Source organism: Mastigoproctus giganteus, chromosome 11 (assembly GCF_048544385.1).
Source record: "Mastigoproctus giganteus isolate SK-2022 chromosome 11, ASM4854438v1, whole genome shotgun sequence".
Lineage (NCBI taxonomy): Eukaryota > Metazoa > Arthropoda > Arachnida > Uropygi > Thelyphonidae > Mastigoproctus > Mastigoproctus giganteus.
This window is the reverse complement of record NC_143585.1, coordinates 77,938,325-77,965,954: the sequence shown is the minus strand read 5'-3', so window position 1 is coordinate 77,965,954 and position 27,630 is coordinate 77,938,325. Positions and strand designations below refer to the sequence as shown.

The window sequence follows — 27,630 nt, the reverse complement described above, 5'->3', positions numbered from 1 at the left end:
TGTTTATTATATTAGAGAGGTTAAATTTGTTTATTATATTAGAGAGATTTTGTTCAATTCATATGGAATACAGTGTTTTTCTTATAATTTAAGAATTATTTTAGCCTTGTTACTTCACACATCTGCAATTAAGAATGTTGAATGATATTATTATTAAGGAAAAACTACTCATTTCTAAAGTCATAGCAGCTCAATATCTGATAACATTTTGAATCCACTGATGATAATTGCCAACTTTTGTATAAAAACCATACTGACCTTCCTTCCCACACATATCTCCCCAGCTGACAATTCCTACTAGATACCACACTCTGTGCTTTTCAATTACAAAAGGACCGCCACTGTCACCTTGACATGCATCACCTATTATTTGTTGTGTATAACCAGCACAAAACATATTATGAGTTACCTGGAATTAAATAACCACATTATAAGATATATATATAATAAAATTAAATTTCTAAATTTATGAAAATTTTATCATATCCACAATTATAGAAATGCTGAGTGAATAGCAATTTCTAAAACACACATTATGTTTAATTAGTAATGAATTTTTCTTGTTTAATCCTTATAACATGTTATTCTTTACAGCCTTCAAATCATTCTGGGATTAACTGTACCCCAAAATGTCACTGCGAGCCAAGTGTTTATATTGTATGAATTGAATGACTAATGATTCCTTCCTGAATCAGTTTGCTTTAACCAGCCAGATATTGATATAGTAGGACTACATTGGTTATGTTCTAGAAAACTACAACTGGCAAGGTTTGAGAGCCTATAGGAGAGGTGATGATTTGCTAGGTTCTTTAATAAGATATCAAAAATTAAATTTACAGTAAACTGAAAAATATGATACTTAGTCTATGTTACAGCACTACTAAAGAGTTACTGGATAGTCCAAGGTGAAAAATGGAATGAAAGTACATTGTAGTGGTACAGGCTTTCATTTTTCTGATTGGCTGTCTGAGTTTGTTTTTGTATACTGAGCCAATCTGGTATATTTTGATAACTGTATTAATGATTACTGCATAATACATGTAAGTGAATGGTAAAAATATTCAGGATTATTTCTCAGAGTTCCCAAGGCAATGTCATTCTGTGTTTCCCTAAATGTATTCTGTTTCTTCCAACTAAGGGTAGAAGGAATAAAATATGTTTCAATTATACGTGGATTTTTCATTCTGTCCTATTCTCAGTTATCACTTTGTCAAGTCATCCATTTGTGACCAATTATTTCTAGGTATTGTAAAGAATATCTTTACAATATCTGAAGTTTAGTAAAATTATTGCTACTGGCATCAGTCACTTTTTAGAGGCTAACTCCAGGGGCTCACATCTGGTGAGTATGTGCTTGGTTTTTTTTTTTTTTTTTTTTTTTTTTTAGGAGCATTAGCAACTAAGGCCATATTGCTCCGGATATGTGGTGGTCATTCCCTGACCTTTCCGCATCCTCCATATTTGGATATGGGCTTGGCACGCCCAGGGTCCTGAGCTAGAAATCATCATTCTTTTCTACTTCTGACTTGTGTTCTCTCTCTCTCTCAGGGTAATTCAGAAGTGCTTTTTTTTTTTGTAAAAAAAAAATAGGTGCCGGTACTCATTCTTTGCTATCAGGAAAAATTGAAAATTAAAAGGATATGAAAAGTACTCTAAAAATTTTTTTTCTCCTGATATTGTTACTTTAGTAGTAACGTTTTTAGAATAAGAACAACAAATTAAGTATATTAACACAGTTTATTAAGCATAAATTTATTTTTCAAGTACATAAAAAAATAAGTAAAAAATAATAACATAAGTAAAAATAATTTCATAATAAAGTTTTTGTAGAATATTTCAAATTTTATTAAGTTCTCATCCGGCACACTATGCCAAGGGCCGGCAACCTTTTTTGAGTGAAGAGCCATTTTTGATCTAATTAAAAAAAAAAAGAGAGAGAGAGAGAGAATCTGAAGATCCACACCTCAGCTCAAGCTGGGAGAGGGGGGGGGAAGGGTGAGAGTTTTTTAAGAAATGGGAAGGTGTTTATTAAAAAATATATTTTTTGAAATATTTATTAATACTGAAAAAACATCCAATTAGATACAAATTAATGTGACTTTTGCTGATGAACTTCTTGAGTGAGTCTCTCAACATCATGCAAGTATGTCGTAATTAAACATGCTGAGCTTTAAACATTCTCACATTGTTCAGACGACAGTTTCTTGATTTATTTTTAATATAGTTCATGTTCAAAAATATTTGCTCGCAGAAATACGTCGAACACAATTTGGTCTGCATTTTAAAATCATCTATTGCCGTCCATTTATGTAGAATTGCAAGGGTAGCCTTTTGCCTCTCTAAATCCTCAATTTCAGTTTTAAGGCACTCCCCATGTCCTTGATTTTTAAGTCCTCTAACTCCATTTCAAATTGTGCTTCATGTGAGCTGTAAAGTTAAAGAACCGCAGTTACATGTTAAAAGAGCTGCATGCGGCTCGCGATACACAGGTTGCTGACTCCTGTCCTATGACGACTTCTTTTCTTCCTCTTTGTATGTTGGTTGCTGAATGAAATTTCCGAAGCAGCCACAAATTGACATATTTTGCTGGATAGAAGCGGGTCAGCGGTGGGCCTACAATTTTAAGAAACAGTAGTGAAGAAACTGTTTTTGTCATCAACAAAGCACTGGTTGAGCTAGCGATCAGATTCATTTGTGAAAATTGTTCACATTCACTCGATGAAATTGGTATCGTACTTGGAGAGTTCGTCAAATTCTTCCGAAACCTTATCAATTAGGTATCCACGAATTGCATCACTTTCATTTAACTGTAACCGCATTGACAATTTTCTAACTTCACTTTCACCAAATGCCAACAATTCATGTTTAGAAGGATTAATATCTTCGTAGTCCTCATTTTCCATCTCTCGTCATCGGTATTGTCACTAGTTCTTAAATTTGAATTTCTTTTCTTTTTTTTTGAAACTGTCCAAAACGTCAGTGTCATTCGGATATTCAGGTACCGTGATCATGTAAACAGAGATAAGGAAAATTTATGGAAAAATGTGGATAACGCACTTCTGCAAAACAATAGGTGGTTATTTGCTGGGGTAAAAGAAAATCACTTTTATAATTCTCGAACGGGGCGCTTACAGTTGATTCACAAAGGTGTCCAACCGAGGAAAGTGAACTAAAACAGCATTTTAAATTTTGTTAATTATCAAAAAAATTCTCAATAAATGTTTTGTTCAGTAAATGTAATTGTGTATTGTACTTAATAAAAAAAAAGGCCTCCGTAGCCGAGTGGGCAGGAGCGGGAGTGCAGTAGCACACGCTCTTTGAGTAGACTGGGGTTCAAGCCCCTGACTGCTGAATACGGTCGATCTGCCAACCCGCACTGGACCAGCGTGGCAGATTATGATCCATTTCCCTCAGCATGAATTGTTGAGGAAGCTTCCATCCTGCAGTGGGTTGATAATGGCTGCACTTTACTTTACTTAATAAAAGTTTTGAATATTTCCAATTTTACTTTTACATGCAACAAGATATGGAAAATGTAACACACTAAAGAAATCTAACTTTGAATTTTTTTGAATATGGCCCCTGTACGGAAAAATGTTGGACGCCACTGTAGTAGAAGGTGGGCAGAGCCTATTGGGAATACCCCTTGATCTGCTCACTCTTGACTAGCGCGACTCCTCCATATGTGGGGCAGGCGGTCGGATAGGTTTTACCAGGTACCACTAAATTGTAGAATGCTTTAGCTCTCTACAATCGCAGCAACACTAATTGCCTAAAGCCCAGAAATGCGAACATTGCGTACCGAGTTAATTCTCTCCTAATCCGTTCGCTATATGAAAATTTTCTTTGCTCAACGGAAACTATTTTAAATGTAACTTCCAAGGAGAATTCAAAATAATTCACTATAAAAGCACTTCGTTAAACGGAGGTCCAACTGAGTAATTTAGAATTATAAAAACGGTTATACAGCTTTATATAGAAAATATCTTAACAATAGACAGTAAAAAATGCAAATTTAGTTAAATAATTTTAAGCTTATTTGAATAGTAGGTAAACATGTGAAAAAAATTTATGGAATATTACAAATTTTGAAGTGCACTGCATCCAAATGTCACTGTTAATAAAGGTGCCGGTATGCTGTACCGTCCCAAAAAAAGCACTGATAATAACTATCATTATTCCTTGGCCAGCTCCCCCTCCCCCATTTTTCTAGCTAAGCTGATAAACATAATATTCAGGCTTACTGGCTTGGTCTCTTATTTATTTTATCCCCTTCAGATTAATTTTCTATCAAGAGGGCACTATCCAGAGTGCACTTTCTTTGGTTCTGCAGTCTCAACCCAGCCTTTTAACCAAGTCCTATGGCAGGTTTAGTAGTTATTGAAATGCTATGCTCCTTCATTTTTTTTGATTGTCGATGCTTTGTAGTTCCTAACAAGATGAGGACCCGGTAGAAAAAATCCTTCTTTATTACATTTAAATGTACTCTATTTTTTATCCTTTTTTGCATTTTATTTCGTTAATCCTACAACATTCAACAGCACCATATGCTGAGAAGATGAGATCATCTCAGCTTTGATAATACTAAGTCCCTGCATCTTTTAGCTATACCAGAGACCCTTTCATCCTATTTCCTGGGTGAAAGGGGAAAGTGAAACTGAGATCTAGAGATTTACATTCTTTTCTACTTTTGGGGTAGAAACTGACATTGGTAGTGGACATAACTTTCATAAGAACTGGGTGGATACATTTTTTGAAGGATGTTCTTTGTTTTTTAATTCTTGGAGGTTGTAGATCCTGAGATCCCCCTAGGATCATCCTTTTTACTAAGCCAGCTTTAACACTAGGCTAGAACCAAAGACAAGCAGTAAAACCTGGTGTCTGTAGCTTTTTTGTGTACAGTGGTAGTAACACCATAATAGCTGCAACCAGCTTGTATTAGCAGAAATCTTGGGGGTTGCAAATTTTCAAACTCTCATACACCCCCATCAGAATGATGAGTTGGTGCCTAATTTCACATTCTCTGCACCTAGCATACACAAATACATCCTCCATGGCTAGATCACAAACAAAACTTAACATGGCTGGATCATCAAGAACGAGAGTAGCTCCGTGCAGGCAAAGTTTTTACAGCTCCAGCTAATAGAGAAGTTCTTACAGCTCCAGCTAATATTAAGCAAATCCTCCTTAATATTTTTGCCAAGGCAATATTAAGGAGGATTTGCAACCCCCAAGAGTTCAAATAAGAATTATAAAACATCGTGGACGACCTCCAACAGGCTAAATAAGTATCCACTCGGGTTCTACAACTTGTCCAGGAAGTCTCAAGTAATGTCAAGGACATCTACCGGACTCTTCAAACTCGTATAGACCCCCATCAGAATGCTGAGTTGGCACCTAATTTCTTCACATTCTCTGCACCTAGCATACACAAAGACATCCTCCATGGCTAGATCACGAACAAAACTTAATGTGGCTGGATCGTCAAGAACGAGAGTAGCTCCACGCAGGCAAAGTTTTTACAGCTCCAGCTAATAGAAAAGTTTTTAAATTTTTGCCATTTTATTGACTTAATTGGCATATTAATTTATTTTCTAGAAGTAGCTTTATATTCCTAGTTATGATATTTAGTTTATTTTTAATTTAGATAGAGATTTTGTAGGTTATTACTTAGTATCAGTAAAACTTGTACCATTTGAAACTTGCCACTATTGTTGTAGTATATTACATCAATACAGAATAGCATAATGTATATCTCAAACTTGATAGCATAAGGTATAACGTAAAACTAGATAGCGTAATATGTGACACTGTATTAGGAATCTGTTAGCTTAGTATGATGTTGTCAATTAAGCAACTAAATTTATAAATCTTATTAATTTTTATTGTTAATTAATTTGTATTTAAACAGAAATCATGTGCCAGACTAGAGCAACAAAGCAACGTGCACAAAGTAGTGGAAGCGCTGTGGTTCGAGAGAGAACCAAAGGGGGCGATTCTCCAACGCATCACAATCTGAAAAAAAATATGCAAAATGTGATGTGTTTGCAGACCTTTCTAGCATGGAGGATGTCTTTGTGTGTGTGCTAGGTGCAGAGAATGTGAGAAATTAGGCACCAACTCAGCATTCTGATTGGCATCTATGAGAGTTTCGGTCGGGTAGATACCCTCAAAGGAGTTAAAAATGGGGGGACCCATCAAACTCTCAGCTGCCCAACTCAACGCCAGAGCCCACTCTTGTGCACCTGGCAACACAGCGGCAATCTTCAGGGCAGAATGTGCTGGTTCCACAGGAGCTAGTTATTGTTGGTGACTCAATTGTCAGGGAAATATATTGTGCAAAAAGGATAGGTGGAATAGGAACAGGGTATGTCTGCCAGGGGCAAAACTTGATGACATTGTACAGCAGATATCATCTTTTAAGGATACAAAAGGTGATATCATTGTACAGTTGGTACTAATTACATTAAGTGTAGGAGATCTGCAGATTTTCTTAACAAGTACAGGACAATATTGAAAAAAAGTCACGAGTTAGGGTTAAATTTGAAAGTGTTTGCAATCCTGCCCAGACACGATAGGAAGAAGTATATGATGAGAGCCTTGTCAATCAATTCTGCCCTGAAGATATTGTGCAAGGCTCATGGGATAGAATTTTTCTCAGCTTGGTCTGTGCTTGTTAACAGTAGAGATTGCTTCTACAAGGATGGATACACTTAAATAGAAAGGGTGTAAGGATATTTGCTATGCTATTGAGGCAGTGTTAGGTTGGTCAGAAAACTGCTACACTTGGGGAGATTTTTTTTTTTTTTTTTTATGAAAACCCCAAACACGAAAGGTACCAAAACCTATAGTACTTAGTACCATGCATGTATTGAAGGAGAAGTATGGGGGGAGTGGGATGCCGGAAACTTTGCTCTAGAGACTAAACATGGGTTTCACCACTTCAAGCCTCCAATAAGCAAAGTGGTGGTATTTCACCGGTTGATGAAAGTCATTAACAGTAGCTGCAGGCAGAGGCATAAGTGATTCTTGCACTGCTATTGGAATGAGCAGCAGCCTAGAGAGCATGTTGCGGGGGATTTCAAGAACTTCTGGGAGTCAGCATGGAACAATTAAATATATGGGCTGTAAAAAACAAAGCTACTAGGCTCAGTACTGCTTCAGTCTGCACATCGCGTGCAAAGGCATCAGAGCATTTCGTACCGTCAGTGAAGCAGAAATCTTAAACATACAACATAATTACATAAAATTATTGATTACTGAGACCCTTGAAATGAAGCTTCATTCAAATTCTATCAGTGTGCACTGTCCTTACCTAATTTTGGATTTCTGGTCTTTTTTACACATGCGCCAATACAAATAATCTCTCCATTTAAGAAGTTAACACACACACACTTCGCGTTATTTCTGACCCGTGATCAAGACGAATAGTCAAAGTGATGTCTGCTTAAGGAGGAATATACAGTGAATTTTGTTTAATTTGTATTTCAATGTGTTTATCCAAATTTTATAATCATGATTTTAATTATTTATTCTCGTATACGGTTTTCCGACTTTAACTATTTTAATTATTTTGTCAATGGGTTCGAGGTCAGGTTGGGACTCTTGGCTTTCGATTCTGTTATGTGTCAGATCAGTCATGTCTCCATGAGTGAGAGAATTCATTAAAATCATTTTATCTGTTTAACTTATTTGTTTACATTTGGAGAGCATTGACTGGAAACATTCTACACAAAAGATTGGGGTAATCTCTTACTCTTTTAAATATATATATGGGCTGTGTTAGGAGAACTAAGAGTAAGAGCAGGTGCATGTATACTTGCATATACACCAATGCTAGAAGCATAGTAAGTAAATTTGATGAATTTGAAGTGGTCGTGAAGACATTAAAGACAAATATTGTTGGGGTATCAGAGACATAGTGTCACACAGATATAAGGAATGCAGAATTGGAATTTGGGGAGTACAGAAAGGATAGGAAGGGTTACGCTGTTAGTAAGGAAGTGCATTCAGTTGACACAGATGGACAGAGCAATGTTGAGTCAGTATGATGTGACATAAGCACTGAGAAAGCAAAAATGAGGATAGGAATTTGTTATAGGCCTAATGACTGATGAGTACAATGAACAATTATACAGAGAAATAGAGTCGGCCAGTAAATCAGTCTTATAATGAGAGATTTTAACTTCCCAGATATTGACTGGAACTTGTGGATTGGTCACTCGCACACTAGCAAGGCTTTTGTGGATTTATTGGATGATTGTTTTCTACAGCAGCATGTTAGGCAACCAAGAGAGAGTAACACTCTTGACCTGATTATCAGCAGTGGTTATTCATGCATTAAGAATTTACAGATAAAGGAACCACTAGGTGGCAGTGACCACAGTGTACTGATGTGGAACTTACTTAAAGATGTACCTATCACCAGGGGTAAAGGGAAGCGTTTTTGCTCTTGTAAAGGTGACTACAGTGGTCTCAGAGATTTTTAAATTCTATACAGTGGGACCAGCTGATGATGTTACCAAAAGCCAATTCTAAATGGGAAGCATTCAAGGAAGTAATCTTGGAAGCTACCAGTGTGCCAACTAAGAAATACTGTTCTAGGTTTATACCCAGGTGGATGTCAGATCAACTAATGAGACTTGTGGCAGAGAAGAAAAATGAAAGGGATGGATATAAATTATGAGGCAACACAGAAGCCTATGGTAGATATAAGCTAGTCTGTAATCAAGTCACAAAGGAGGTTATGAGAAATCTTTGGCAAAGGATACAAAGAAAAACAGCAAAGACTTCTTTACTTATATAAACTCTAAAAGGAAGGGGATGAATTAGATTGGTCCACTTAACATAGATGGTTTGACTATTGATGATCATGCTCAGGTAGCTGATAAACTGAATGAGTATTCTGCATCTAAATTCACACATAAGGATTTATTCAAGGAGGGGAATTCCAGAAGTTTATCAGATTCTTAACAGTGAGTTAAGTGATTTTGTAATAACTGAGAGCGAAGTGGAGGAGAAATTGAAGTTAAACATAAGAAAGGCATCTGGAGCAGACAGGATCTATCTAGTTATATTAAAGGAAGTAATCAAACCCTTAGCCATAATTATAAGAGCATCCTTGGACTCGGGAAGTCCCTGCGGACTGGAGATGTGCAAATGTATCTCCAATTCACAAAGGGGGATCAAAGGATGACAGGAGTAATTACAGACCTGTTAGTTTGACTTCTGTTCTAGGAAAAATAATGGAGTCATTGGTTAAAGAAGCATTGTAGGATCATCTAGACAAGACTGTAGTAATAATTCAGACACATCATGGGTTTGTTAAGCGGGGGTCTTGTCTGACCAATTTGATTGGATACTATGACGTCACAAAGGAACTGGATGCAAAAAATAATTTTGATATCATATACTTGGATTTCAGGAAAGATTTTGAGTTGCTACAATGGATAAAAGGTTGGTTGAGTGGGAGAAGGCAGAGAGCTCTTCAATGCATACTGCTCTTCGTGGACTAATGTTATTAGTGGAGTCCAACACCAGGGTTTGGTGTTGGGCCCATTGTTGTTCTGTATCTTTATCGATGATATTGATGAAAGTATATCAAACTTAATGTCAAAGCTTGCAGGGATATTAATAACAGTATGCTGCTGCTGCAACAGGATCTGGAAAAGTTGGGCAGATGGGCTGAGAAGTGGCAACTGAAGTTTAACATTGACAAATGCAAAGTACTGCATATGGGTAGAAGTAACCCCAGAGAAATATACCAACTGGGTGGTGTTATACTCAGGGTAGTGGAGAATGAGAGACCTGGTGATAATTGTGCAGTCAGATATGAAGTTTTCTGAGCAGTGCAGGCAGGCTGCCAGAGCAGGTCATGGAGTCTTATCAATGATTTATGGGAAATTTCTAGCAGGTGATTATCCCCTTGTAAAAGGCAATGGTCAGGCCACACCTTGAGTACTGTGTACAGACCTGGATGCCTCATTTTTGGAAGGATGTAGAGTTGCTAGAATGAGTACAGAGAAGGGCAACAAGACTGGTGAGGGGAACAAAGGGGTGCTCTTAGGAAGAAATGCTTAAGTTCTGAAAATTGCAGATTCTGGAGACTAGGCACCTGTGAGGTGGTCTGATTGAGGTATATAAGGCCCTGAATGTTTTGAGCAGGCTCAATGCTGATGGGATTCTTCCTCTTGCTCAGATTACAAACCTGAGGGGGAATAAACTGAAACTGAGGAAAGACAGTTGTCAAACAGATGCACTGAAATTTGCCTTTAGCCAGTGGGTAGTTGATTGCTGGATCAAATTTCCATCTGTAATTGTGGAAGTTGATAGTTTAAGCTTAAATAAGTTCAAGGAAGAAGTGGACAAACTTTTGGAGCGAATGGATGGATGAAATGGCAAGGGTTTTTTTTTTTTTTTTTTGGGTGATGCTGTATATGCTTGCTTTCTTGCATCATTTTTCTCAACTAATGCTTTCCTTACTCATATCCACCTAAGAATAAGCAAAGGTATCTTTAGAATATCTAAAAGAAGTAGTGCATGAAGCAAAAGTACTCAACCCTTTTATGCTAATGTGGTGTCTGACAGATGCTGCATTTTTAAAATTTTCTATTTTGTTAAATTTAAGAATAAAATCAAATCCTTCTAATCCAACTGATATTCTCCAGATTATACAGTATTTTATATTTCTGTTTTGATTTACTATGAATAGCAAAAAAATGATTTTTTGTTTGGCATTAAACAGACACCACAATGTGAGTGATTGTATCTTGTAGTCACTCCACACATGGAGCTTCCAAGACACAATTAGAAAACTTCAGTAAGAGTTTCCTAACTTTCCATAGAGTTATAGTGTCAAAATTAAGAAGTGACTGATAATGTGCTACTCTTCGTGGCAACCTGGTACTTAATCATTCAAATTCAATATTTAATTTGAATTTTCTATCCCATTGAAAATCAATATGACATTCAATTGAAATAAAATATAACAAGCACTTGAGTATTAGAGACAAGTCACCAGCAGATCTGCTGTCCAAAAACAAAACATCAATAACTTGAGCATCTGTCAAGATGCAACGCAAACAACCTTGTAAATTCTAAGGAATACTTTGCCACAAAACTATCCTTTAATTATAATTACTGGTTTCACATTTATTTTTTTTTTAATATTTTGTAATTGAATTTTATAATTATAAAAATGGTGGTGGTGGTGGTGGTGGTAGTAGTAGTAGTAGTGTCAAATGATGCAAAAAAGCAATCAGATCACCCCACAGCTGCCTAGTCTTAACTGAAGGCTTTCTAGGTAAGAGTACCCTTTTGTTCCCTTCACCAATCTGGTTGTCTTTCTCTGCACCCATTCTGGCAAATCTACATCCATCATAAAGTGAGGCCTCCAGACCTGTATACAATCAAGATATGTCCTAACCATGGCCTTGTACAAAGAGATAATCACTTCTTTATCCTTGCTAGCAAAGTTTCCATATATCATTGACAAAACCTCATGAGCTCTCCTGGCAGCATGTTGCGGCACTGCTCCAAGAATTTTATATCTGACTGCACAATTACCTCAGGTCTTTTTCATTTTCTACTACCCTGAGTGTAGTACAACACATTTACTCTGGGATTACTGCTACCCATATGCAGTACCGTGCATTTATCAACATTAAGCTTCAGCTACCATTTCTCAGCCCATCGACTCAATTTTCTAGATCATTGTTGCAGTAGCTCACCCCAATTTTGTTAACCACCCTGTCCAACTTTGTATCCTTTGCAAACATAGACATTAATCCTGATATACTTCATCAATATCATTAATAAATACTAAAAACAAAAACAATTAATAACAATAGTTATTAATGAAGAGCAGTGACCACTGATAACCACTCTTCTTCTTCCACTTAATTGCATTCCTGTCCATATTGTCCTGCATTACTTCTTTAACCAGTGACTCCATTTTCCCTGAACAGATGTTATGCTAACAGATCTGTAATTACTCATGTCACCTTTTACCCCCCCCCCCCCCCCGCTTTATGAATTGGTGGTACATTTGCACACCTCTAGTCCATGTGGACCTCCCCTAAATCCAAGGATGCTCTGCTAATTATGACTAAGGGTTTGCTCACCTCTTGCTGCCTACCTTAATATGACTAGATAGATTCCATCCATCACAGGTGCCTTTTTTATGTTCAGCTTTAATTACTCTTCCACTTTCCTCTCAGTTATCACAAAGTAATTTAGCTTCCTGCTGGAGGTTGATAAACTTCTGACAACCCCACCCATAAAGAATTCTTCATGTGTGAATGTAGACATGAAATATCTATTCAATTTATCAGCAACCTGAACACGATCATCAACTGTTAACCCAGTGGTCCAATGTGATTCAACCCCTTCCTTCTTCTGTTAACATAAGTACAGAAGTTTTTGCTGCTTTTCTTTGCCAGAGATTTCTTATAATCTGCCTTAGTTTGCCTAACCTCCTTTTTTGACTTGATTACAGACTAATTTCTATACCATAGGCTTGTATCACCTGATAATTTATATGCATCTCATGCACTTTTATTCTCTGCTGCTTGTCTAAGTAGTTCATCTGACATCCATTTAGCTCTAAGCCTTGAACAGTAGTTTTTCATTGGTATGAAAAGCCTAGTAGCTTCTATGATTACTTCCCTGAATGCGTCCCATCAGTAGCGGATTAAGATCGGTTGAGGCCCCGGGCACAGAAGAAAATATTGGGCCCCTTAAAAAAAAAAGAGAGAGAGACAGGGAAAATAAAAATACATGTTAACCATTTTTTTTAAATAAAGAAAAAATATTATGTACTATTAATGTTTTATTACCAATAAAATTTGAATATAATATATGTATAATATAATTAATAATAGAATAATAATAATCACAAAGTTTTGAACTAATAGTTGAACATATTAGTTCAACTAATTTGTTGAGGTTTTGCGTATAAAGTTGGGGTTTTGCGTGGGCCCTTCAGAAATCGGGGCCCAGGGCGTGCCCGCCGTTAAATCCGCCTCTACTTCCCATTAAGAATTAGTTGTTGGTAACATCATCAATTGGTCCCAATGCATAAAATTTAAAACCTGCTAAAGACCATTGTAGTCACCCTTATAAAAGCAAAAGCCTTTCCCTTTGGCCCTGACAGTAGTATGTCTAATTATTCCACCTTAGTACACTGTGATCGCTGCTACCCCCAGTGGATCTTTAATGTATGTACAATCACTGCTGATAACCAGATCAAGAATATTGCTTCCTCTTGTTGCCTCTCTAACATGCTGCTGTAGAAAACATTCCAAAATCTACAAAAGTCTTGCTAATATGTGAGTGTTCAACCTACAAATTCCAGTCAACATCTGGAAAATTAAAATCCCACATTATAAGATATTCTGATTTACTGGTCCACGCTACTTCTCTGTATAGCTATTTGGTATACTCATCACAGTCATTAGGCCTATAACACACTTCTACTCTCAATTTTTATTTCCCAGTATCACACCTAACTGACTCAACATTGAACTGGTCACCCACATTGACCAGATGCACTGCCTTTGATTTAATTTGCTTCTTGACTAAGAACATAACCTGTCTTTCCTTCCTGTATACATTGTACTCCCCATATTCAAATTCAGCATCACTTATGTCTTGAGTGACACCATGTTTCCGCTATCCCTGCAATGGGATAGCGGAAACATGGTGACAACGGAAACAATTTGATGGCTTAATCAGTACTTCAGATACATCAAATTTATTTACAATGTTCCTGGCATTAGTGTACATGCACTTCTCACTCTTATTCATCCATACACACCCATGTATTCACTGATTCCATGACCTACAGCAGGGCCTGAAATCCCGAAACCTTGCTTTCCAGGCTGCTGCATTTTCCAAAGAAGCAGTGCAAGAATCACTTATCACCTCTGCCTGTGGCTCTAGTTAATCCATTAGTCTGTATATCTCCCCAAGCTAGCAGTTTTCCAACCCCTCTATCACTGGAATGATAGAATCAGCAAATAATCTTTAACCCCTTTTATTTAAGTATATCCCATCTCTGAAAGAAAAGTCTCTCCTGTTAACAAGCACAGACTACGATGAGAAAAATTCTACCCCATGAGATTTGTACATTCTCTCCAGGGCCAAAATAATTGACAAGGCTCTCAACATACAATCCCCCCCTCCTATCATGTCTGGGAAGAATTGCAGACACTTTCAAATTCAATCCTAACTTACCACTTTTTTCCAACATTGCCTTGTACTTGTTAAGTAAGCAGATATGATATATATCTGCTCTACAATGTCATCTACTCTTACTCCTGGCAGACATACCCTGATTCTATGTGACCTATCCTTGCAAAAAATATTTCCCATTTCTCTGACAATAAACTGGTGTCTGACATATGAACAGATTTTGGTTTGAGTAATAAAAGTTTGAGCTTAACTCCCCCCTCCCCAAAGATCAGGGACACAGTGTTACCATTTTCACTGCCAGCACAATAAACTAGTTTGGACAGTTTTACCAGAAACTGAAGTCCAGAGTGCATAAACATTCCATGAACACCAGATTGAGGAACTAGACAGGTGGCAATGTGGCTTTCCTATAGCATCATTCACCAGAAATAGGATGATGACTGGTCCCCATTTAAAAAGAGACAATGCACTACCATGAAATTCTCTAGTCATCTCTGAAGCCACCAGAACACACAGAATGGACAATAAAGCCTCCACTACTACTACAGATCTTCAGTTTGCATGTGCTTTCATTTCTTTATCTTGGACGGTTGCCAGCAACTCCTCAGTAGCATTATATCACAGACCAAATAAGGTATTTTTCAGTTTACTGTAAATTTAAATTTCAAGTTAAATAATTTCTTATCACCCTTAGTTTATTTTACTGAATTAGGTAATTTATTCATCAATGAGGATCAGACAAAAGTCACAGAATGTATGGCTTTTGTAAATTCCTTTTAAAATTAACTTCTTGTACTTAGTGGATTTTAGGCTTATGAAGCCCGTACCATTAACTCTCTTCAAAGAACTGTTCAATCCATCTCTTTCTGGGATGCCCTCTGTTTCTTTTTCTATTGGGTTTGTAGTTCCAATGCCAATTTTGGTAGTCTCTTCCTACTCATTCTCTCTACATGTTCTTTCCATTTTAACTGATAATTTTGTATTTCTTCTATTATGTTCGAAGTGTTTAATCTTTCTCTTATATCTGTGTTTCTTTGGTGATCTAGTTAACTTTTAAAACTATAAAACTTTATTATGTTCCTCTTTCCTAGAACACAGAATTGTATTATTTATCCAAATGATGCAAAGAGGCAAAGCATACATAGCATTAGCCATAAATGGTGGCTAATTTTTTTCAGTCTAAGTATGGTAAAATTCATTCTAGCGAATACTGCACAAAATTTTTAAAAAAAATTGTTCAGACAAGTTTTACTGCACTTCTCTAACATAAAGAAGTAATAATTTCTACTGTATTTTGCTTAAATATTAACTTTGAAATCAATAATCAATTATACATTATTTAAAAAAAAAACATTCTTAAATATATATGTTTGTTCATGATATTGGTCCCGAGTTTTGCATCTGCAAAGATAAATAATACATCATTCAAAGGAGAATTGCATTTGTGATATTAACCAAAATTTAATGAGTTAATTTTTAAATATATAGAATTAAGTAAGTGATGTATTTAAGCAAATGACTAACTGACATATATCAGGATATTTTAAGCACCGTAATAACAGTTGAAGTAGTAGTGCAATGGATAAGAGTTTCATATCTGTTTTCATGACGTAAGGGACCATCAACATCAGTAATTCAGTCTTGTAACTGGTCAGTTCCTCTGATGAGCTGTCTCCACCTTTGTCTCTCCTGTGCCATTTGTTTTAGGTCCTCTAAGAAATTTCAAAGTCCTGCTTCTTCCAACATCGTCCCGATCAAAGTATTTTGTGGTCTTCCCCTAGGGCATTTTCCCTCCAGTCCCCTCCATGGCATCTGGAAGCAAATCACATGGCCCACCCATTTGAGTCTAGTTGATCTTATTCTACCACTAATTTTCCTTTGTTCTTGGAGATGTCTCTTAATACTTCCACATTTGACACTTTTTTTTCAGTCCATATTTAATTTTTTCCATCCTGTGCCAGCACCACATCTTGAAGGCCTGAAGTCTCTTTTTGTCTCTCTTTGTAAGAATCCATGTCTCTGCTGCATATAGTGCCACTGACCAGATATATGTCAAGATGCATTTCAGGATCACTAGACAAGACTGCACTAATAATTCAGACACAGCATGGGTTTGTTAAGGGAAAGTCTTGTCTGACAAATTTGATAGGATATTATGATGTGGTTACAAAGAAACTGGATGCAAAAAATAATTTTGATATCATATATTTGGATTTCAGGAAAGCTTTTGACACTGTTGCGCATGGAAGACTATTGTACAAATTGGAGCAGAATGGTATTAAGGGTAAGTTGCTGCAATGGATAAAAGGATGGTTGAGTGGGAGAAGACAGAAGGTGGTAATTAATGGGCTAATGTGGACTAATGTTATTAGTGGAGTCCCACAGAGTTCGGTGTTGGGTCCACTGTTGTTTTGTATATTTATCAATGATATTGATGAAGGTATATCAGGCTTAGTGTCGAAGTTTGCAGATGATACAAAGGTTGACAGTAATGGCAGTGTGCTACTGCAGCAGGATCTAGAAAATTTGGACAGATGGGCTAAGAAGTGGCAACTGAAGTTTAACCATGACAACTGCAAAGTACTGCATATGGGTAGAAGTAACGCCAGAGAAATGTACCAACTGTGTGGTACTACACTTAAGGTGGTAGAAAATGAAAAAGACCTGGGAGTACTTGTGCAGTCAGATATGAAGTTTTCTGAGCAATGCAGACAGGCTGCCAGAGCAGGTCATGGGGTTTTGTCAGTAATATATAGGAATTTTGCTAGCAGGGAAAAGGAGGTGATTGTCCCTCTGTATGAGGCGATGGTCAGGCCACACCTTGAGTACTGCATACAGGTCTGGAGGCCTCATATTAGGAAGGATGTAGATTTGCTTGAGCATGTACAGAGAAGGGCAACAAGATTGGTGAGGGGAATGAAGGGATCCTCTTACCAAGAGAGGCTTAAGTTCTGCAAATTGCAGTGGCTGGAGACTAGGCACCTGCGCGGTGATCTGATTGAGTTGTATAAGGCCTTGAATGGGTTGAGCATGCTGAATTCTGATGGGATCCTTCCACTTGTTCAGATTACGAACCTAAGGGGGCATAAATTCAAATTAAGAAAAGACGTGCGGAAATTTACCTTTAGCCAGCGGGGGTTAATTGCTGGAACAAACTTCCATCAGTCATTGTGGAAGTTGATAGGTTAAATAAATTTAAGGAGGAACTGGACAGGCATTTGGAGGGAATGGTGTGATTTTTTTTTTTTTTTTTTTTTTGGCTGATGCTGCATAAGCTCATAGATTTGCTTTCTTGCATCACATGCCACTACTACTACTATTATTATCTTCTTCCTAATTTCCTGTGATATCTTCTGCATAATCACTGACAGTTTATTCTTGAAAGATTGTTTTGCCATTGCAATGGCCTGTGAAAATAACTCCCCCAGATACCTAAAGTGAATCTACCTCTTCTATTCTTACTCCATCAATCTCAATTCGGAACGGAATTGACCTTTTACCAATCATCGTCTTTGTTTTCATCACATTTATCTTCATTCCATACTTCAGCACTTTCTTATTTAGTCTTCTGATCATTTTTTGTATTGTAGCAGGGCAACTTACTAGTATAGCCTGTACATACTTTTCACCTATTTTAACTCCCCACTTCTTATTCCCAAGTGCCTCCTTTATTATCACTTCAGCAAAGCATTGAGGAGACCATTTCAGTTCTCCCCTCACTCTTATCACCGTATTTTGTCTTATATACAGTGGCAGACAAAAAAACTGCATCATCTTAAAAAAAAGTAACATTTGTAGTGAAACATATAAGATACTGTCTGGTGGAACACCTTTGTTTTGCAACAAACGAAATGACTGTAATCAAACAATAATTGCAAGGTATTGCATCAGCCGTTTCTATAAATATGGTGTTGGAAGGGTATACATGCTCATTAGCATCCTGTTTTGTGGACCTGTAAGCATGGCTCCATATGTTCAGTTGACACCAAGAAAAAAAAGTGTAGCTGTTGCTCTGTCCCAGGAAGGGCTTTCTACACATACTATCGCTGATAAAATAGGCTACCACCAGTCAACAGTATTGCGGTTGCTGAAATTAAAGTGTGAAACCTGTGATGTGAAGAGAAGAGCTGGATCAGGCCGTAAGAGAGTGACTACGCCTTCCCAAGATTGATATTTGAAACGGCTATGCCTTCGTAATTGCCATGCTAGTGCTCCTGATCTAAAACTGGACTTTGGGATGGCCTCTAGATTGAAACAAGTGCACGAACTATCCAAAGACTGCTTTCGAATGTGTTCTGCATGTTTTTGGCCCAAGAAGAAGCCTTTGTTGACCCAAAAAATGAGGAAGAAGCAACTTGCTTATGCTAAAATGTGTGTTTTATGAACAAAAGAGCAATGGGACACCGTCATCTTTTCTGACAAATCGAAATTCAATTTGCATGGCTTGGATGAGAAGCAATATGTCAGAAGACGAAAATTGGAGGCATACCATCCTGACTGTATAACACAGACTGTAAAGTTCCCCGTCGGTCAGATGGTCTGGGAAATGAATAACAAGCAAAGGGGTGGAGCAAATTAAGTTTATTAACAGAATGGTGAATGTGCAGAAACCTACACTGTTGTCTTGGAGGAGTGCCTGAAACCTGTTATAAGGGATCACCATGCAGACATCCAAAACTGCATTTTTCAACAGGACTCATCACCTTGCCATACAGCAAAATTGGTAAATTTATGCTATTTAGATTTAATGATGAGTTTGTCTTCTTGTCTCACAAGGCTTAAATCATAGTTACACCAATGTTTTCCCTCATTTTTCTCCCTTAAGGTGCAGTCATACCTCAGAAATGCTGGTACATAATGTCGTCTAAGATTGGTCAGAAGAAGCCCACAAGTAAGATTCAGCTGCAGGAGAGCATTGTAAGGGTGCAGTACCACAAAACTGGGCAACCGTATATCCAGAAGTTGATTAACTCTGTGCCAGATCGTTGCAAGGCTGTAATTGCAGATCGAGGAGGAACAACAAAATATTGAGGACTTGTTTTGCTCATTTACAGTACATAATACTATTATGTTAACTTATCATTTCAGTTGTACACACAAATGCAATAATTTTATTGAATTTATTGTATGTTTGGTTGTCATGATTGCCATTTGCAAGGTTTCCATTAATTACACATTTACCCTTTGAGACAAGAAGCTTCGATCTGCCTCTGCGAAAACTGCACTGTGAGTCATCCAGAAATTGTTCAATGTGACTCTCCATACGAACTTTAATAAATTTCAGCAGACTCTTGGATACAAGGGTAATAAGACTTATAGTTCTGTAGTCTTGGCATACTGTTGGTGTCATTTTCTTGGGTATGGGGATTATGATTGATATGCAGAATTCCTCCGGCCAACACTCGTCCCTGTATATCTTCTTTATCAGTTCAAATAAGGCTTTCTTCAAATTTTCTCCATTGTATTTTAAAAGCTCTGTAGGTATGTTGTCAATTCCTTGTGCTTTGTTATTGCTAAGAGACTTTAAGGCTGTGTTGAATTCATCTTTAGATATTTCCTCCTCCAGGTTTTCTTGTTCTTCTAGTGCCGATTCCTCCATGTGTACATGCTTGAATCTCCATGAAGTTCAACATATCTCCTCCATCTTTCCTTTTGTTCTTCGAAATTCAGTATTGTCATTCCCTTTTGGCATAGCAGCTAAAGAGTGCTTAACTTTGTTTGTTTCTGGAAAAAGTTTTTGGTGGTTTCAATTCTGCTTGAAATACGCCACTGCTTGAATCTTTTACAGATTAAAAGATTAGATTACAATTATTAGATTACAATAATTATTAAATGCCAATTTTTATTTTTTTAATAAAAAATTTGAAAATTTAAGTGTTGGATTTTTTATACATTATTTTCAATGAATAAAAATGCATGCTCACATATTAATATGTTTGGTTAAATAAATAAAGGAATAAACAGTTTAATAGTAATTGAAACAAGAAACCAATTCACATAATAATAATACTAATTGGCATTTCACAATTCACATAATAATAATAATAATAATTAACACAAAAAACATACTTATGTGCAATAATTAAACATAAAACAAAGAGTATCTCATTTCAGTAACAGATGAATTATCCAAGTCAGCCAATGTGCTATTTTTAGTTGCAACAGTCTATTGTGTACATGATGCTAAAGTAAAATTAGAATGTTGAAGTGGAAGGCAAAAATAGTAAATGGTCATGTGATACCCAAAAGGTCCTTTGCACATATAATTCCAAGTAAACAATAATTGTTCACTTTGAAACTGCTCAAATAAAATTTTGACTACAATTAGGAAGGTACTGAAAACCTCAAGCAGTAGCATTGAACCAACCATTAATGCACAATAATTGTTTCTGGGAGAGACCTGTCAGTCCCTTGCAAACACTGCAGAGTTAATTCCTAACTCTGCAATTTGCAGTGTTAAGTTCTGCAAGTTGCAGCAGCTGGAGACTAGGTACCTGCAAGGTGATCTGATTGAGGTGTATAAGGCCTTGAATGGGTTGAGCATGCTGAATGCTGATTTCAGCTTGCTCGGATTAAAAACCTGGGGGGGGGCTCAAATTCAAATTGAGGAAAGACAGTTGTAGAATAGATGTGCTGAAATTTGGCTTTAGCCAGCAGGTGGTTAATTGCTAGAACAAACTTCCATTTGTCATTGTGGAAGTTAATAATAGCTTAAATAAATTCAAGGAGGAACTGGACAAACTTTTAGAGGGAATGGTTGTGTAAATTGTTTTTTTTTTTTTTTTTTTTTTTGGCTGGTGCTACATAAGCTCATATGCTTGCTTTCTTGCATCACATGCCTCTACCACTAGAAAAATTAAAAATTTAGTAGAATTTAAAATCTGTAAATCCATACTCATTAAAGCTGAATAAGGTTATTAATTCTAATGCTTTTTTTTCCAATGAGTGGCCCATTTATGGGAACGTTTCTAAAGCAAATGACATAAACATGACATAATGAAGCCTTATAATTAGCATGTTACAAGGACTCTTTTATTGTGGTTCTGTATCTTATTTGCCTAGTTTTTTTTTATTGTTGTTTTTTATTTTATTTAATTTTTTTTTCTATTACCTAGAGAAAAAAAAAAAAGCTCTGAATTTGAACATAATCATTCAGAAATATATAAAACTTGAATATGTATATATATATACCAACTTCTTTTGACACATTTTACCTCAAGGAAATGCTATTAGTGTATCTATCATTAGTTCATATATACAAAATAGGATATACAGTAACCTCCCAATTTAAGAACAATGTGGACTTCTGAAAAGTAGTTTGCAAAGCAAAAGTATAATAGTAAAACACAAAAGCATGCATTACAAAAAATAAAATGTTCACTCCCAAAAATGAATGAGAACTAGATAACCATAAGATTTATGTATGATGTAAGTCCTACAAGAAAAATTTAAAACTTTTTTAACAATAAGGTTTTAAAATATCTTTAATACTGTAGAGGTAGATTGTATTTGAGAAGCCATACTAATGAGTTAATTAATGAAGTATATGAGTATAAAAGAATGTTTTCAGGGAAAAAAAGGCATTCTAAACTGCAGGGTGCTATATTGTAGTTTAGCACAATAGCTTTGGGGTTGCGCATGGAGCATTTTTTTTTTTTATTACTGTGTAATTTAAATAAAAAATAAACAACTGCAGGTTTAATTGCAATTAAATTAGGTTACCCTATTCTTACTAACAGATTAGAAAGAATACTTGATGAGAATCAACCGAAAGAGCAAGCTGGCTTTAGGACAGGATTCTCAACTATGGATCACCTTCACGTAATATCACAGCTAATGGAGAAAGCAAATAAATATAAAACACCATTATGCCTGGCATTTGTGGATTATGAAAAGGCATTTGACTCCATACAGCATAAGGCAATGGAAAGACAAGGCATAGATACCCCATATATTATGATTTTAAAGAAAATATATGACAGTGCTACCTCCTTTATTAGACTAGACAAAGACAGTAGGAAATTTAAAATCGAGAAAGGAGTTCGACAAGGAGACACAATATCTCCGAAGCTGTTTAATGCTGCCCTTGAGGAAGCTTTCAGAAGATTAGACTGGTTGCAGAAAGGAGTCAATGTGAATGGAGAGTACCTAAACCATTTACAATTTGCAGATGACATTGTGGTCATAAGCCACGATCCCAAAGAATTAGAGGAAAATCTTAATCAGTTATGCACAGTTAGTAAGGATTTTGGACTAAAGATGAATATGACTAAAACAAAAGTAATGATGAACAAGTATGCCACAGAAAGGGACATAATGATTGAAGGAGCAGTAATTGAAAAGGTGAAGTCCTATACTTATCTGGACACGTTATTAGCTGTAATAATGATAAATGGCTGGAAGTCAAGAGAAGAATAAATTTTGGATGGATAGCATTCAGGAAATATAGTCACATACTGAAGAGCAATATCCCAGTTTGTCTGAAAAGTAAAATAATGAACCAATGTATACTCCCCACCATGACTTATGGAAGTGAAACTTGGGCACTCACCAAAAGAATGGAAGAGAAGCTGAGAACTACACAGCGAAGAATGGAACGAATTATATTGGGAATCAGACTGTTAGATAAGAAGAGAAACACATGGATTAGACAGCAAACTCAAGTAAAGGACATTCTTATCAAAACTAAAGAACTAAAATGGTCTTGGGCAGGACACATAGCTCGAAGACATGATGACAGATGGACTAAGAAAATAACAGAATGGTATCGAAGAGGAGCTAGAAGAAAACCTAGAAGACAAAGGCGGAGATGGATAGATGAAATTCATGAGTTTGTGGGTAGTAAATGGATGACCAGTGCTCAAAACAGAAGGAACTGGAAAGTTGCTGGAGAGGCCTTCATCCTGCAGTGGATTGAAAATGGCTGATGATGATGACCATATTCTTGTAAATAATTCTATAACAAATTTTTTTTCCTAATTATTTTTTATAAAAGTATACTTACATATTTTATCAGGAAAATGATAAACTACTTTACAATTATTTAATTTCTTACCATATAATTTGTTGACTGCTGGCATATTTCTTGGTCCACTATAGGAAGTCTGATTTCTTGTAGATATTCTGGTTTGGGACCTCTGTGACCCAATTTTCCCCATCCAGTTACAGTACCCATCTGAATCTGTAATGATTTTGAAATGTTACTGTAAAATTCTTGCTCTCCAAGACACACTGGAATAATTAAATCATTGAAGGTAACATGCTGTTCAAGTCGTAAGAGAGCAATATCACTGTCCAAAGTATCAATGCTAAAATCGGGGTGAATAACTGGTTCTTGAATAGTTGTAATAACCTCCCCTACTTCCGAAGCTTCTTTCTGGTTATATCTTCCAAGTTTAATTAATACTGTTTTCCAGTTAACTTTAAGTGGGTTTAGACAGTGAGCAGCTGTGAGCACCCAACGTTCGTTGAGTAGGGATCCACCACAGAATGAGCCAAATCGGGAATTCCACAGCATTACCTAATTTTAAAATTACTCATTAATATTCTTAGCAGAATTTAGAAACAAATCTTGGTAAAAATATTAAGTAGTTATGAAAAAAATCTCTAATAAATTACATACAATAGTGTTTCAAAGCACTACTGAACCAGTAGTGTTTTAAATTGCAATGAAAAATTGTATTAAAGCAATTGGTATTTACTATTAATATATTATTACTAACATGGAAATTAAATTAACCCCACACACACAGTTGGCTTTTCAATTGCAACACCTACCTAATACCTCATGAGACCACCTTTTGCCCATAATGCACCCATACATGTCTTGGCATGGTCCAAAAGGTGTTGCACGATATCCAGTGGTAATGATTATTACTGGACATATTAGGTGGATGGTCATAGCATCGAATGTCCTTTTCCAGTAGATCCCAATATGCTTAATTGAGTTGCCATTGAGTGACCATGGTAAGACGGAGAATTCATTGTCGTGTTCCTGAAAATAGTTAGCAACCTGTTGCACCATGTTTGCTGATCTCAACATGTCTGTGGTCCAGTGTTAGTGCTGACGTCCATACAAGGCCAGTTTCTTGTCTCACAGTGAGCATGGGTACATGTATAGGCTAATGTCTAGCACATAGCCTATGTGGATATTGGTCTTGCTATTCCTACATTGTACTGAGTGGTTAGCTGGGACACTGTACTGCAACACTATTATGTTATGAGATAAGATACACGACACTCACCACAGGTGTCAACTACACATAGCTGGTTGTTCAAACACTGTTAAGTCATTCACAGTAGACTCTTGACCACAGAATGGGAGCACTTAACCATGTTGGCTATTGTCAAGATACTAGCACCTGCACATCTTGCTCCGCAATCATTCATTTTGCCCCACATTCAAAGTTGGAAAGATCTCGATGCCAACTCATTCTTCCTCACAGACACTCAAAAACGTATTGCCACAAATGCAAATTACAATCTTATATCAGCCATATCCCAAATCTGAGCCTTCATCAGCACCACGGACCAGTCCATTCCTACATGGGGGATGTTGTAAATGCAATGCCAACTCAGTGTATATATATGCACACAAAGTTGGAACTTTCATATTGTAGTCTAACTAGGAATCCCACCTGTCCAATATTAAAACATTTGACATTAATGTTAAAAGATACACATCATGATTTAACTACAGTGGACATCCTTACTGCACTCCAGCAATATTAAAGGCAGCACACAATAATATGTAGTATAATTAATACATATTTAAACTGTTGTAATGTGGTTTATGGTATGGGAGAATTTGTTAGAAGGTGCATTACATTAGCAGTAAGCTGATATATTACATTCGCTGAATCTATGATTCAATGAATACAATCCAAAAAATTCAACCCCTTCATGGTCTTCTTCCATGACCGTCATGGAAGGTACTGTATTTATTTTGTCACAGCCCCATTCCATTAGTAATACTAATTTTATTGAGCCTAACAGCTAGTACTTCCATCTGAATATGGCTGTTTCAGATTGTGAACAGAAACTTTTTTTTATTTGATAGCTGTAAACAGTCCATTGTGATAAGTGAAAATATCCCAGTTGATAGAAACAATCCTGAATAAATGTCTATTACCCATTTGGTGTGGCTACTTGCAGGGCAACATGGGCATTAACTTTGTACTGTTCATTACACAAGTGATATTTACATACTCATAGCTTGTATATGAAGAGACCAGAAACAACAATAAAATCCTTTGTGGCATATACAAATATACAAAAAAGAAAAGAAAAACTCTACAGTACTATTTGACTCATCCTTACTTGCCATGGATGGGCTCCTTTTTGGGCATCTTCACCACCAATTATCAGTCCATGTTCAATAATTGGCTTGGTTTTAGTTGGCTGCCCATATCTGGGCTGCCCACAAACTGCATAGATAAAATTTAGATTATTATTTGCATTTTCATTTATTATTTTATAATCATATCACTTTTTTTTTAATTCAGAAATAAAATAGTCACACACTTTGTACACCATGATAAATTATCTCCAATCCAGTGTCTAGTGTTCTTGCAGCCTATTTTCCAGCACCCCTACCATGCACCATTAGTTTTACTATTATGAGTATGGGCTTTTCAACATTAAAATTAAGTATGGACTAATGGAGTATGGTGATGTGTTGGGAAATGTGAGGCTGAGAACACCGGATTGAAGATGCCTCATATGATATGACATCAACAGTTACAGAAAGGCCAATTTGTAATCTTTGTTCTGATTCATTATGCATGTGAACAAGAACTCAGTAATGGATTTGTTATGTAATGCTCATTTATCAAAATTATTTATCATGGTGTACAAAGTATGTGAATAGTTTATTTCTGATGGATAACACCCACAAAGAAAACATCTCATTTAATGACATGATTAAAGCATTATTTTTCAGTTCCAAAACAAATTTGCATGCTTTCATTTTTTTCTACTGTCTGACTAGTATGTATCAGTACTTAATAGTATAGTGATTTTTTTTCCCATTTAATAAACCTGAGATGCTTAGAATCTTTTTTTAATTTACTTCTCATGGTTGCATAATGGATATTTAAAAAATATATAAAAAGGTAACCCTAGATGTTGTAAATTTTATTAATTATTATTATTTAGTTATTTATTTTATTTATTTATTTTTTTATCATTGTTTTGTTCAGATTTTTTTTTTTTTTTTGGCTGGTGCAGCATAAGCCATAGGCTTTCTTGCACCATCCGGCCGTTACTAATACTAAAATATGGTCCTGAAAAAAGTGCTAACTACTAAAATAAATTTTCCGAGTAATGTAGCATTATAAAATACAGTTGCATTATCGAGTAACCAATTGGAAATGTGTGCATAAATATGAGCAAATGTCCTTCCACATGAAAATCTAAAAATATAATTTGAAAATTGTACACATTTCTGTTACTGGGGGAACCAAAGTGTCTTCGAGACACCTTGGTTCCCACAGTAACAGAGTCCAACTTTCAGTCTTCAAGGCTTAGGCTATGTTCACATCAGAGACTAAGACATTATTCATGAGTCAATATAAATAGAAGATTCACATTTTTGGAGATACTGTTTTTAATAAAATGATATTAGCAATTTAAGTTGACTCAAAGATAATGGTTACATCTCTGTTGTCAGCTCAAGCCTTGAAAGCTAGCATCTCACTGGAGGGATCAGTGTTCCCAAGACAGAAGTTAAAACATGAATACATAAAATTTTCTAATTATTTCAATTCCAGCATCAAAATATAACTTTACCTTAACTACTTTAAAATTAACACCTATGTAAACATCAAAAATGGGCAGGGAACTTTTTGCATGCTGTGGACCATCTGAAATTGGTCACAGGCCTTGTTTATATAAACAGATTATTCCATGAAATAAACTTTCAAAAAAAAAAGGTTCTGTTTATTTGCATTTCTTGATATTTCTTTATGAATTTGAGTATGCCAATTCTGAATATGACAATACTTCTTTTCCATAACATCAATGGAAATGAAAGAAAAGAAAATATACAGTAATATTATATCAGATTTATTAACACTATTTAACTTCTGTACAAAATAGATTATTAATCTTTGCTATAGCAAACAACAAACTAAAAAATCACAAATTAAAAAGAACAAATCCTCCTCTGGCTAATCAAAAAATAATCTTTAAAAATATACATTTGAACATCTTTGTCTTTTGTGGCCGGTGTGATCATCCCAAAGCAAGTACTAGATAGCCACCCTGTTCAATGATGAATTTGAGGCCATATGGCAAAATCAAGGGACCAATTCTGAGAAAGGTCGACATTTACATGCCTTTGTCCCCTCCATTCATACTGTGAGCCAGTGAAGGCCATGGCTTCATACTGTGAGTCAGTGAAGGCCATGGCTCCAGTTTGGACTGACTGTCTGCCTC

General features: G+C 36.1%; 1 protein-coding gene across 1 annotated transcript in view; it reads right to left on the bottom strand.

Moving 5' to 3' along the window:
- Nucleotides 1–190: 190 nt before the first annotated feature.
- The window catches only part of LOC150078159 (mannan-binding lectin serine protease 1-like), a 101,841-nt gene continuing 74,401 nt past the window's right edge, over nt 191–27,630 (bottom strand). Inside the window, exons 10-12 of the mRNA XM_090384481.1 lie at nt 25,513–25,619; nt 23,249–23,713; nt 191–409 (exon numbers count right to left, since the gene is read on the bottom strand). Coding sequence (XP_090240607.1) covers nt 191–409; nt 23,249–23,713; nt 25,513–25,619 — 791 coding nt within the window. The remainder of the gene's footprint in view (nt 410–23,248; nt 23,714–25,512; nt 25,620–27,630) is intronic.